Source organism: Poecilia mexicana, unplaced genomic scaffold (assembly GCF_051168715.1).
Source record: "Poecilia mexicana isolate PSO_F unplaced genomic scaffold, ASM5116871v1 scaffold_5, whole genome shotgun sequence".
Lineage (NCBI taxonomy): Eukaryota > Metazoa > Chordata > Actinopteri > Cyprinodontiformes > Poeciliidae > Poecilia > Poecilia mexicana.
The window spans coordinates 14,123,353-14,135,842 of record NW_028263374.1 but is presented as its reverse complement, the minus strand read 5'-3'; the positions used below and the strand labels follow the sequence as shown (position 1 = coordinate 14,135,842).

Sequence of the window (12,490 nt, the reverse complement as noted above, 5' to 3'; positions counted from 1 at the left end):
AACCCAGAAAAATGTGGTAGGCATAAATAGGTAACCTACATATAGGTAACCTACGTTATGACTACTCTCCCCACCAGACTGCAATGTCTTCTAAATGAAATAATATAAACTGAAGGCACATCTCTAACCTCTAAAATTAACATGATTATGACCTTTTGTTTGTTTGTTTGTTTGCTTGTTTGTTTTTTCTTATGGGTAGCTTGCATAGGGCTCAACACAGTCTGTCACTTAAGCAATTTCTTTCAGGCCTTTGTACAGGTAACAAGAAGCAGCATTTCCATGATGGAAGAATCAAGATTTTATATTAAAAAAAAAAAAAAAATAACACACTGACCTTAAAAGTGAATGCAAACACTAGTGTCACTGTCACAAGAAAAATAGAATATGCGGCTATTGTGTTGTGGGAAAGGAGTGATTTTGCAGCCATGAAACTGCTATATTATTGAGTCAAAAATATGTACTTGAACCCAATATTTGTCTAGTGTTTCTTACGCTGTTTGCAGATGTATTTGGCTATTTATAAATGGTCATTTTCTGTTGAAGACTCACAATGCCATACACTGATGAACTAAGAATAATAAAGTGACAAAACAAAGTTACTCTCGACCTTTTAAAGCCTGACCCAAATTTCTTAGAAATAGGATCTTCATAAAGCCTCGAAACAAAATCTAAAAAAAAAAAAAAAAAAAGAAATTGTCATTTAGTTTATGATATGATTTTTTGTAACACATTTGATGCAGCAGGCTTTTCTTAGAACTTTTGGCTCACAACAACATGAGTTTTAGATCCAAAAGCAAATGTTGCCTATAATATTTAGAAAGTATGGAACACTTTAGGATGTTTTTATCTTAGTTTTTTTTTTCCACCAACAACTTTTACAGTCCAGTCCTCATCATAATCCTCATCATCTTCTCCTTACTGCTCTATAGTTTGAATTGTCATACATTATTATGATGACTAGTATTTTATTTCTCTCTCTTCTTCCTCTGCTCTTTTTTTAAATCTAAAGCATACAGAACTAATCGATACACCATAAGGATTATGGTTCTAGAACAGCTACTATTGTGACAAAAAACAACCCAAAATTTATTTTGAAATGACATTTAATGGTAATTATTGAGTAAACAAAAGTTTGTGGCTGAATTGTGACTGGTATGACCTTGATTACTTTATAAAAATATAACATTACTGTTCAGTGATAAAGCACCTTAAATACCTGCAGTATCAAATATGACACACACATTTTTAACACGATTTAAATGTAATGTAACAAAAACATTTCTAATTAATTGTGCATTATTTCAAAACATAAAACATAAATTTAAAAAAGGGAATAACAATTCATAAATTATTTTTACTGTAAGTTGTCTAAAATTGTCACTTTCCTGGAAAATGCGAATGACAATCTCATGCAAGAAGACGTTTTAAAAAGAGAAAAAAAAGCTGTTTCTCTTCCTGCAGTGCAATGATAATCCAGTAGATGGCAGAATACAAGCCTCAAATTATATACAATAGGTTGTTTGGGTAAGTATTGGTCATGGTGTAAAAAATATATATATACAAATGGTGATATAGAGTTAAAAAAAATACATTAATAATAATAATTTCGATTTTGCATGCACATTGGTCTTTGTTCCTCATCTGAAGGTAACCAATGGAAACTGAAACACAATCACATGAATAGTCCTGTGTCACTTTGTGTGCATGGTCAACACACATGCTGAAGCTACAAGCTGAGCTTCATCTGACTGTAGGCGCAGCAGCAAACACAACATGCAGTCGAGTCAGGACATGTCTGAGTCTTGCAGCGACATATCTGTAAATGTGTGATAATGATAACAGACAGAAAGCTTCAAACTAGTTTCTTTGTTTCCTCAGAAATCAAGCACGCTTCTTAAGAACTGCTTTCAAAACAAATGGCTTTGCAGTAACTTTTTCTATCTTACTGGGATTTGTACCAAACTAGATGTGAAGAAGTGTTTAAAAACCTCCCACAATCAGAAGGGAATAACTGTCCTTAAGTGTCAAAATGAAATTAACACAAGGTAAGGTTGTCCAGTGTAACTTTATTGACTCAACAGACAGAATAATTGTTGTTAGATACACATACTATAGACACTTTAACCAAATCTGGTGCTTTTTACAAAAATCCACTTTCATCTTCGAATGAACTGAAGGAGCTAAGATCTCCAGCCTGTAGTTCAACACCTGCTGCTTTTCTATCCTCCATGTCATGCAGATTTGGTTTCAGGGTTTTATGTAAGCTGATATGTTATTTCCGCAATCATTGTCCGATTTTAAAACTGGCTTGAAAACTTTCCTCTTTAGACAAGCCTTCTCCACTTTTATTTGACAGTCTATTTCTTAATTGTTTTTGATTGTTGATTTTAGGTTTTTAGATTAACCATGTAGCACTTTGAGATTTTTATTAATGAAAAGTGCATTATAAATTAAATGTATTATTATTATTATTATTATTATTATTATTATTATTATTATTATTATTATTATTATTATTTCCATCCTTAAAGCTGTTATACACAAAAAGGGCTCAAATAGCCGCTACATCAGTCCACAATTAGGATGTAAATAAACTATGTTGACATGTACAGTTTTGACAAAGAGATGCTGCTAAAACCATCCTGCTCTTATTTCTGTTAAATCATAATTCCTATTGATCAATTTAGTAACTTTGACGCTGAATTAAATTTGTCTGTTTTTATCTTTACTGTCTGATTTAGTGGTTTGAAAGTGACAAGATCAAACTTATAGAAATCACTGCTCCAACCCTATTTATATTAGAAGTATTACACTTCTGTGTGAGCGTGACGATGGTAGGAGTTTGTCCTGTAACCAGTGGGTTGCTGGATTGAACCCCCGCTCCGTCTCTGTTAGTCGTTGTGTCCTTGGGCAAAACACTTCACCCGCCTTGCCTGCAGATGTTGGTCAGAGGGTCAGTGGCGTCGGTGCATGGCATGCTTGCTTTAGTCAGACTGCCCCAGGGCAGCCCTGGCGACTATTCAGTAAACTGAATGTAGTGTGGAGTCCTCCGGAGTAGATAAAGTACAGACCATTTACGATGTTTACAATATGTTGGTGATATTCTGCTTAATTCGGTTGTTTTGTTCGTTGCAGTGATTTATCAGCATGGCGAAATGATATTCGCCACTAGAGGTCAGTGTTGGCATGTTTTTGAACGGTTTTGGACTCGCTACATCAACTAATTGATGTAGAAATGTAAATTATACATCAACATTTTTTTTTGACTGAATTTTCCAATGGCCATCATTTATAGATTAAAGCTTATTTATCTGCTTAAAATGGTCTAGTCAAAGTTAAGACTTAAATTCAATTTATATTCTGTAAGAGGACTTGAAAGCTGATGCTCACAAACTCTAAATAAAATCTCACTGGGTTTCAGCTTTATTGCTTCGATGTGTGGTTCTACAAAGTGTTGACTTAGGGCACAGGTGTCGAACTCCAGTCCTGGAGAGCCGCTGCCCTGGAACTTTTAGATGTGCCTCTGCTGCACCACACCTGAATAGAATAATTAGGTCATTAGCAAGGCTCTGGGGAACTTATCTACACAAGGAGGAGGTAATTAAGCCATTTCATTCCAGTGTTTTGTACCTGTGGCACATCTAAAAACTGCAGACAGTGGCCCTTGAGGACTGGAGTTTGACAGCCCTGCCCTGACTCAGGGTATGAATACAAATGATCACCATATTCTTCAGATTTTAGTTGTAAAAACCTTTGCAAACCATCTTTCCTTTCCTTTTTGGTTGTTGACAAATTGTAAAAAATGTCATGGGGGACTTTTGTGAGGTCTTGTGGTTCTCTCAGTGTTTCTCATATTATTGCAGTCATCTCACTTTTCTCGACAGAAAAAAATGGTATTAAAAAAATATGATGAATAATTTCAAAGAAGATGAGACGTGAGCAAGTTTGGACTTTTTAAATGAAACTTTATAAATGTGAGTAGAGTACTTACATAGAGTTAAGGGGAGTGCAAAGCTCTATATAAATTGTGTGATGGAGAAAAGAAGAGAAAAATAAAATAAATATAGTAAATATATCTGTATGTTGTACGATGCCCAGAAACCTTACCAGGAAGAGGTTTTCTGTCTGATGACAAGATTACATGGCACACAGCTGGACTCTGTTTTCTAACCAGGTGACTTCTGAGGGTGAGTGACTACTGCAGTGACTTTAATGTAAAGAGAAGTGAATTCAAATACACATTCAACATGGACAGATCTCCAGTCCATCAAAGAGATGCAGAGGACAAACACAATCACCTTCCACAAACTGACCTAACAGTTACGTTTTGGGACTTCGAGAGGAAGCCGGCGTACCTGAAAAAAACAAAACAAAAAAACAACAAAACACCTTCTCATGCACTGGGAGAGCATGCAAACTCCTTAAAGAGCTCAGGCTGGGATTCAAACCCAACAACACTAACAACTGTGCTATAGTCTGTCACTTATCAAACTCCCACATGCCAATTCAGAGTGTTTTTAACCCAAAGTTTTCTTTTACTTTGTAACAAACATCATATTAAAATTGTAAATTGTTATTTACAATTTTAACATTATGATTCAGTTTCAGTGTTCAGTGATCCATAAGGTTGAGTCCAGTCAGTATTCATTACTCACGTCTGAGTGCACCGCCACATGTTTATCCTCCTTATTACTGGGAGTGTGTCCCTGCAGATGGATAACTCTGGTGTTTGGAGAAGGATTCCTGTCTTCTTTACCTATTCAATGTTGGGTCTTTATGGCTTCTTTGGAATTCAGTTTGCAAACACAAAGCGGCACAAAGGCCACGAGACTTAGGAAGTTGTTCACAGGACGGAAGCAGCTGAGCTGCTAAAGCAACTCCATGATGGCTGGGGTGAAAGGTAGGAGATGTTAGCTCACACATGCTACATGAAACATGTGGAAAATGTGTTCACAGTCATGCTCATTAATAGTTTAAGACAAATCGGTGCAAAAATATTCATAAACATGCATCATGGTGTGTGGCAAAGTGGGAGTGTAAGTTGGGGAGATGAAGAGATGGTGTGTGTGTGTATTGGTATGTGTGTGTATGTGTGTGTGTGTTGGGGGTGGGTGCATTGGTCCGTGTCAGAAAGCAAAGTGTGCTGCATTTATCTAGGAATCCGAGCCAAAGTAGCCTCACAAACACAGACCGTGCAGGACTACGAGAAGGACGAGGAGCGACATGAACTGAGGAACAAAGGCAGAGAGGACAACTGCATGAAAAGGGCCAGTGTTACAGAGATCTAAACAAAAAGGATAAAAATGCTAAAACCTCTTGCCTGCAGAGGCACATCTTGGACATAGAAAGAAGAGAAGAAACATTTTCCAGGGAACTGATGACAAGAAAACCCTGCAGCATCTGAACCAAATATTTATTCTCATGGTTTCTTTCGTCTCTCTCGTCATGCTCACTCTGCTGTTTCTGTATGTGGGAGCACTGCTGTCCTCATATGCTTCTCCAGCCTGCTTAGATCCACCTTGCCAGGACACGTTAGTGGCTACACCTGCTTCTCCAGGGCCAGGAGCAGCAGTGACTACCAAGGCCAGTGAGGGTCAAGCTGGGACAAGTGTATTCAAATACACATTGGGTGTATTGGGTGCTTCAGTTCCTGTTGCTTCAGACGATCCTCAAAGGGAGGAGCACAGACCGGATTTCCCTCAGACTAGATTGAAAGTAAGTAAGACAAGAGCGAGAAAATGTAATTTTTTTCACTAATCCTGTGAATATGAAATGACTCCATCTTGCTGACGTGTAAAGACTGGACAGACATGAGATCTCTGACTGTACTTTCACATGTACCAGTGAGAGTCGGCGGCGTACGATCAGAGAACAGGCCGGAGATGCTAAACTCGGCGCCGCCAAACAGCTACGGAGAAATAACTGTCGGCGATCAAAGAGGGGATAAAATTAGGAGCGCTTTAAAAATGTCTCGTCATCTGGTGAGCTCATGGTGCAACAGGTGCTGGGGACCTGATCACAATGAGTGACCTAAGTGTGAGAGACAGAGAACCAAGTTTGGGTTCTCTGTCTCTGTTGGGTTCTCTGTTTTTGAGTTTGGGGATTAATATTTAATATGTAATGTCTTTCTGACTCAGGGACTATATGCATACATCATTTTCCCCCTGAATTATTTTCTTATTGTTTAAGGTCTGGAATAATTGGTTAAAAAAAAACAACAACCAAAAAACAAACAAAAAAAACAAACTGTTGTTTAGTGACCACAGCATGATGGTGCCACCACCCTGTTTAATCATGAGAATGTTAATTTTAGTGTCATCTAACAAAATGAATAAACTAAATTACTCACAGGAGGACACTGTTCACTAATTTGTTGACTTCTGAAGGGACTTGTTTGCATTGGGTTTTATTTAGAAGTATCAAACTAACGGGGGCTGAATAAAAATTTTCAGACACTTATTTGCAAAACAATTGGAAAGCAATGAATCATTCATGAATCATCTTTATGACTACTCATTTTACCAGTGGATTTTTATGCATATTTTGTTAGTCTATCACAGAAAATACCAATAAAATTGATTGAAGACTTCAGTTTTTTTAAAGTGATAAAATGGAAAAAGTTCATAAGTGTGTAAACAGTTTAGATAAGTCCTGGATTTCTGCCAAAAATTACAACATTTTTTCTATAACAAGATATAACTCTTATGGTTCAGTTATAATGCTCCCTTGTGATGATTAATTCGAAAGTGTGCCTTCATAATTTCACAGGTTTCAAACATTTTTGTCCACATTTGTCACCCTAAGGCATTCCCTTACCATGCAACCATACTTTATATTAACCTATAAGTATTGTCTTGCAGAGTGGAGGTGTTGAAGAGCGCCTAGTTCGGCTGCAGAGCTGCATGAGCTCTCTCCAGGAATCAGGAGGCCCCCAGAGTTACAGGGACCAGGAGAGCAGCTCTCTGGGGGCCATCCTGGCCCTGATGGCAGCTGTGCTGACTGAGTGTGACCTCCACTGCCACAGCCAAGCACTTGGAGAGATGGCCAAGCGGCTGGGTGGGTCACACATGTTTGTAACCCCCAAGAAACACACACATCCACACACACACACACACACAAGAAATTATGCCAGTGTAGTCACTCCTACTCTGATAGAAAACAATCGTCTGCATAGTGTCAAAGGTGAGTGGATAGGAATTTAATGATGCAAGGAGGCAAAACATATCCAAACTCAGAGATGAGTAGTGTTCCCAAAAACTGTACTCAATTAGGAGTAGCACTATTTTAACACATTTTTACATGAGTAGAACTAAAAAAATAAATGTCCAAGAAATGACTTGAGTAAGAGTAAAAAAAAAAAGGATTTTATAACATGGCTACTTGAGTACAAAGTAATTTCACCACACTACCTCAGATTTTATACTCTGTTTCAATATGTCGGACAGAAAAAAGTATAAAATATATAATGATGTGCAAATTCTGATATTTTAAAGATTGAATAAAAAAATATTACAAGTAGATTGTTAGAAAATAGCAAACACTTCCATGTAAAAAAAATAATTTCAAGTTAAGACAAATGAAACCACTTACTATAGGTAGTTTGTGTACATGTGACAACAGGGATATGTACTTTAGGAGACAATACATATGCTCAGTCTCAGCAGATAGAAAATAATATCAGAATAACAAAGCTTGTGTACAAACAAGAGGTCCTACTTTAATATAAACTCTATCCTTGTCTGGTGCACGTTGGTTAAAACATGTTTGTTGTACTGCATATGGAACTTGGCAGCCATGTTGATAACTTGATGCTGCTGCTCTGGGTTGGTAGAGAGCGCTGCGTTGGGAAGCAGAGAGGGTGAAAAAGACTTGCTGCTTCTCCTAAAGAGCATCACACAGTATTCACCTACAGGTGAGGGAAACATTTGTGTGCATCTCCTGAGAATGGTGGACTAATAAGCTCAAAAGAAATGTGTCCTGTGTGGCTTCAGCTGCTCCCATGGAGAGGTTACATCCACAGGATTGTGCAGAGATTTACAGTCTTGGGATCAAAGAGACTGGCATCTACACCATCCAACCTGATCCACACGGACCAGCATTAGAGGTATTTTAATGTACAAAGATCATCAGAAGTAATCTTCGAAAAGCTGAGCGCTATCTGTGGAAAAGCCTTGAATCATGTCAGTCTTTGCTTTGGCTCAGGCTAAATGTGACATGGAGACAGCGGGCGGAGGGTGGACGGTGATCCAGAATCGGCAGGACGGCTCAGTGGACTTTAACAGGACTTGGCAGGAATACCGGGAAGGCTTTGGTAGTCTGCAGGGAGAGCACTGGCTGGGGAACGCAGCACTGCACGCCCTCACCTCCACCGGCCTGCACCAGCTCCGCATTGAGCTGGAGGACTGGTACCAACAGAAGCGCCAGGCGACTTACAGCAACTTCAAGGTGGCCTCAGAAGAGGAAAGGTGCACAGAGAGACACTAGATGCTCTGAATTACCTATGGCAGGAGTAGCAGCTTTTTATTTCAATTGACCAAAAGCTTAACCTGTTTCCTTTTAATCACTAATGCAACTATAAACAAGATGAGACTAAAGCTGTATGGAAGAAATCTGGCTGCTTGGATTAAATGGATCAGCATGTTGTTCTGCTAGATTAAAAAAAAAAGGAAGCTTTTTACCTTTGGGCCAATTCTTGAGCAACACCAGTTATTACTGCCCAGACAGCAGCTGATGGAGCAACTACATAAAAAGTGTTGCAAACCCTGTTTAGACTTTGTCATGTTAAATTCACAACTTGGGCTGCACAGTGGCGCAGTTGGTAGAGCTGTTGCCTTGCAGCAAGGAGGTTCTGGGTTTGATTCCCAGCCCCGGTCTTTCTGCATGGAGTTTGCATGTTCTCCCTGTGCATGCATGGGTTTTCTCCGGGTACTCCGGTTTCCTCCCACAGTCCAAAAACATGATTATCAGGCTAATTGGCCTCTCCAAATTGCCCCTAGGTGTGAGTGTGTGTATGCTTGGTTGTTTGTCTCTGTGTTGCCCTGTGACAGACTGGCGACCGGTCCAGGGTGTATCCTGCCTCTTGCCTGGAATGATAGCTGGAGAGGCACCAGCAACTCTCCTGACCCCACTAAGGGATAAGGGTGTAAAAAGAAAATGGATGGATGGAAATCCACAACTTCAACATATTATGGGGATTTGATGTGACAAATCAAAACAAAACACTTATGAACATACAAATTTAAAACCTTACACTGGGGCTGAAATCATTAATAATTTGATTAATCAGATTAATTGTGATTAATCAATTGAATAATCATCATTTGAATAATGATTAACTGGACCATAAAGACTCAACCAAAGCCATTTGCTGAAAGAACAACTCATTCAGAGCAGGAATTAAGCCAAAACTGTACAAAAATATATACTTTTTGAATTTAAGATAAACAAAACCCTTTGTATGCAAATATGTTCTACCAGAACTCCTCAAGTAACATTATTTTAGCTTCACCTGGTTCAAAATCTGTACAAAAAAATCTTCTGTGAAGTGCCTTTTGCTATCCAAATATTAATTGGTTAATAAAAAAAAAGAATTACTCAATCTACAATTGATAAAGAATACAGTGACGGATTGCTATATTATATGAAATTGCATTTTGTGCAACAGAAATGCTTTTTTATTATTTAGAAAAATGAACTGAATTATTTGTTTCTTTTAGAGAACATCCCCACCAGACTTACACATTTAGAAACTGAAAAGTTTTCACCTATGTTTGCAAAATAGCACAAGCTCAGTCAGATTGGACAGAGCCTTTAGTAGGAGTTAGAGAGAGAAACTCTGCACAAACCAAGTATAAAAACCTTTAAATAATATTTTACCACAAGTTTACCACACAGTTACCACTCCTTCTCTTCCAGGTATCGTCTGACAGCCCACGAGTACTCTGGCGATGCCGGCAACTCTCTGAGCTACAGCAAGCGCTACAACCACGACGGCAGACCGTTCAGCACTGCTGACAGAGACAACGATCGCTACGCCTCTGGAAGCTGTGGCCAATACTACGGCGCAGGCTGGTGGTTCGACGCCTGCCTGGCAGCCAACCTGAACGGGCGATATTACCGTGGCCGTTACACGGGTTTGACCAACGGGATCTACTGGGGGACATGGTACATCCTGACAGACGGAAGGACCGGGGAGCGGTACTCCTTCAAGAGGGTGGAGATGAAGACGAGACCCAAAGACTTTAGGGGAACCAAGTGAGGAACAGGATCGGAGAGGGCTCACTGCAGAATACGCGTGGGATGCAAGGCCTTTTGTTGTATAGACGACAGATTTTAAACAACTTTCTGCTAAAATTTACATGGATTTCAGTGAATGGATTAAAGACAAAATATAGTGAGTTGCAAAATCATTCATACCCCCGGAGTCTTTTTGCATTTTATCACGGTAGAATGAAGAACATCTGTGTATTTTTAATCAGGATTTTCTGTGACAGACCAGCACAAAGAATTGCATATATGTGACATGCATAGAAAAGTTTAGTTTTCATGTTGTTTGTTTTTTGTTTTTGTTTTTCAAATAAAAAAATCTTAAAGGTGTGGCGTGCTTTGGTACTCAGATACCCAGTAGAACCACCTTTAATAGATTTACAGGGGTGTGACTCAACCAGTTTTGCTCCTCTGCAAACACTGATTTTTCTGAGTCAGTGTGCTTCAGGAACGTCTGTCATAACATTCAAATCTAGCCACAGATTCTTAATTGGATTCCTGTCTGGGTTTTTAGTAGACCTTTATTCCTCATAAAATGCTTCGATGTAAACATTTTATTGTAGTTCTGGTTGCATGTTTGGGATTGTCTTGCTGCTGGAAGGCAAACCTCCTTCCAAATCTCAAAGCTCCCATGATTATCTTGCATTTAGCTTAATCGATCTTCCCACTAACTCTGAATAGCTTTGTCTGTAATAAAAAAGACATTCCCACAGCATGATGCAGCCACCACGTATCACTGCCTTCCAGGTGACCACGCCATCTTTGTGGAGTCTTCAGATATGTGAGTTGATTTAAGACAGACATTTTGTCTAATGTGGCCAGCAGCGAGTACATGTCGGTCTTGTTTATGCACATTTGAAAAAGAAAAAAAGAGATGAGGGGAAAAAAAACTGCTTGGTATTTATAAACTTCAAAAACTCATAAACTTTGTGTAACCACGGAGCAACACACACACACACGCACACGTGCACGCACACACATGTTTGTGTTGCTATCTTTGTGGGGACTTTCCATTGACTTCCATTCATTTCTACAGCCTAAACCTTACCTTTACCCTTTTCCTAACCCTAACCATCACATACCTAACCCTAACCCTAACCAAAACTCAATTCATACCTTAGCCCTAACTCTGACCCCTGACCCAAAAACAGGGTTTCCCCTTGTGGAGACCAGGCTCAGGTCCCCACGAGGAGCGATTGGTCCCCACAACGTAGCATATGTCAGGAAAATCGTCCCCACAAGGTATTACAAACAAACGCGCACACACACACACGCACACACACACACACACACACGCGCACACACACACACACACACACACACACTTCAAATTCATCTCCCTCTCAGTGGAAGAGGTGCATGATATGCTTGGCTTCATGAAAATAAGTGGGGTCTATATGGTGAGTTAATGGTTAAACAACCATAAGCTCCTCTTGCTCTGGTCTCTGTGTTTCATTACATTAACACACACTAATACACACGCAGAGCGGTCAACCATAGGCAATCAAGATCAGTCACCCTTCACAACCATCATGCGTATCAGCTTTCTGCTTTGATTTTGTTGTCTGTGCATCATGGGCGCAGTCAGCGTTGGGTCGCTTTGTTCTGCCCCCTGGTGGCCACTGGCGTTGCTGGGGAATTTGAGTCAACCTTTTTATTTAGCTCATGTCCAGCTGATAAAACTGACACAGAATCAATTCAGTCTAAAATTATTATTTATTGGTGACATAATTGAAGACTTTGTCTGTGAGATGTTCTATTAAAATGTACAGCATAATCTCTTGAATGAAGACAGCAACGATTCCCTCATCAGTCTTGTTGACAAGGGAGGAACAGAAGCCCAGAGTTGTGTCACCACAGTATCCTGGCACAGTGTCTGGAACGAGGTGATAGTAGTGGTGCTGCGGGCTGCGAGCCGCCACCGCTCCCAGGGAAGAAACCCCTGACTGGGCAGCGGTTAGCCAGTACAACCTTTTAGATAAACACAGTGATCCACTGTGGAAACTTCCGGTCTAATCTTATTTGTTACTGAGAGACACAAGGAAATGTTTGTCCTGTGTGTATTACTGCAAGACAGTTAACACAAAACCTAAATACATGTAAGAAGTGTAGAATGATACACAAAATTACCTTTTAAATGCAAAATATTTTATAAACATTTTGAGTTATGGTTACTTTTTTAGGGATGTCCTGTCTTAGTCATCTGACTGGCTGGTTTGGTAAC

At 39.4% G+C, this 12,490-nt stretch overlaps 1 protein-coding gene across 1 annotated transcript; it reads left to right on the top strand.

The window, feature by feature from the left end:
* The first annotated feature begins 5,110 nt into the window (after positions 1-5,110).
* On the top strand, positions 5,111-11,151 carry LOC106929781 (fibrinogen-like protein 1). The gene is made up of 6 exons (XM_015006913.2): positions 5,111-5,715; positions 6,861-7,056; positions 7,832-7,912; positions 7,992-8,104; positions 8,203-8,465; positions 9,916-11,151. The coding sequence occupies exons 1-6, from the start codon at positions 5,422-5,424 to the stop codon at positions 10,256-10,258; spliced, it is 1,290 nt and encodes a 429-aa protein (XP_014862399.2). The 5' UTR covers positions 5,111-5,421; the 3' UTR covers positions 10,259-11,151.
* Positions 11,152-12,490: the final 1,339 nt, after the last annotated feature.

Excerpts from the sequence above, each read along its gene's own strand:
- LOC106929781 (XM_015006913.2), top strand. The coding sequence starts at position 5,422 with ATGGTTTCTTTCGTCTCTCTCGTCATGCTCACTCTGCTGTTTCTGTAT. Across the intron at positions 5,716-6,860 it reads TCCCTCAGACTAGATTGAAA|AGTGGAGGTGTTGAAGAGCG; the intron begins GTAAGTAAGACA and ends ATTGTCTTGCAG. Across the intron at positions 7,913-7,991 it reads CACACAGTATTCACCTACAG|CTGCTCCCATGGAGAGGTTA; the intron begins GTGAGGGAAACA and ends GTGTGGCTTCAG.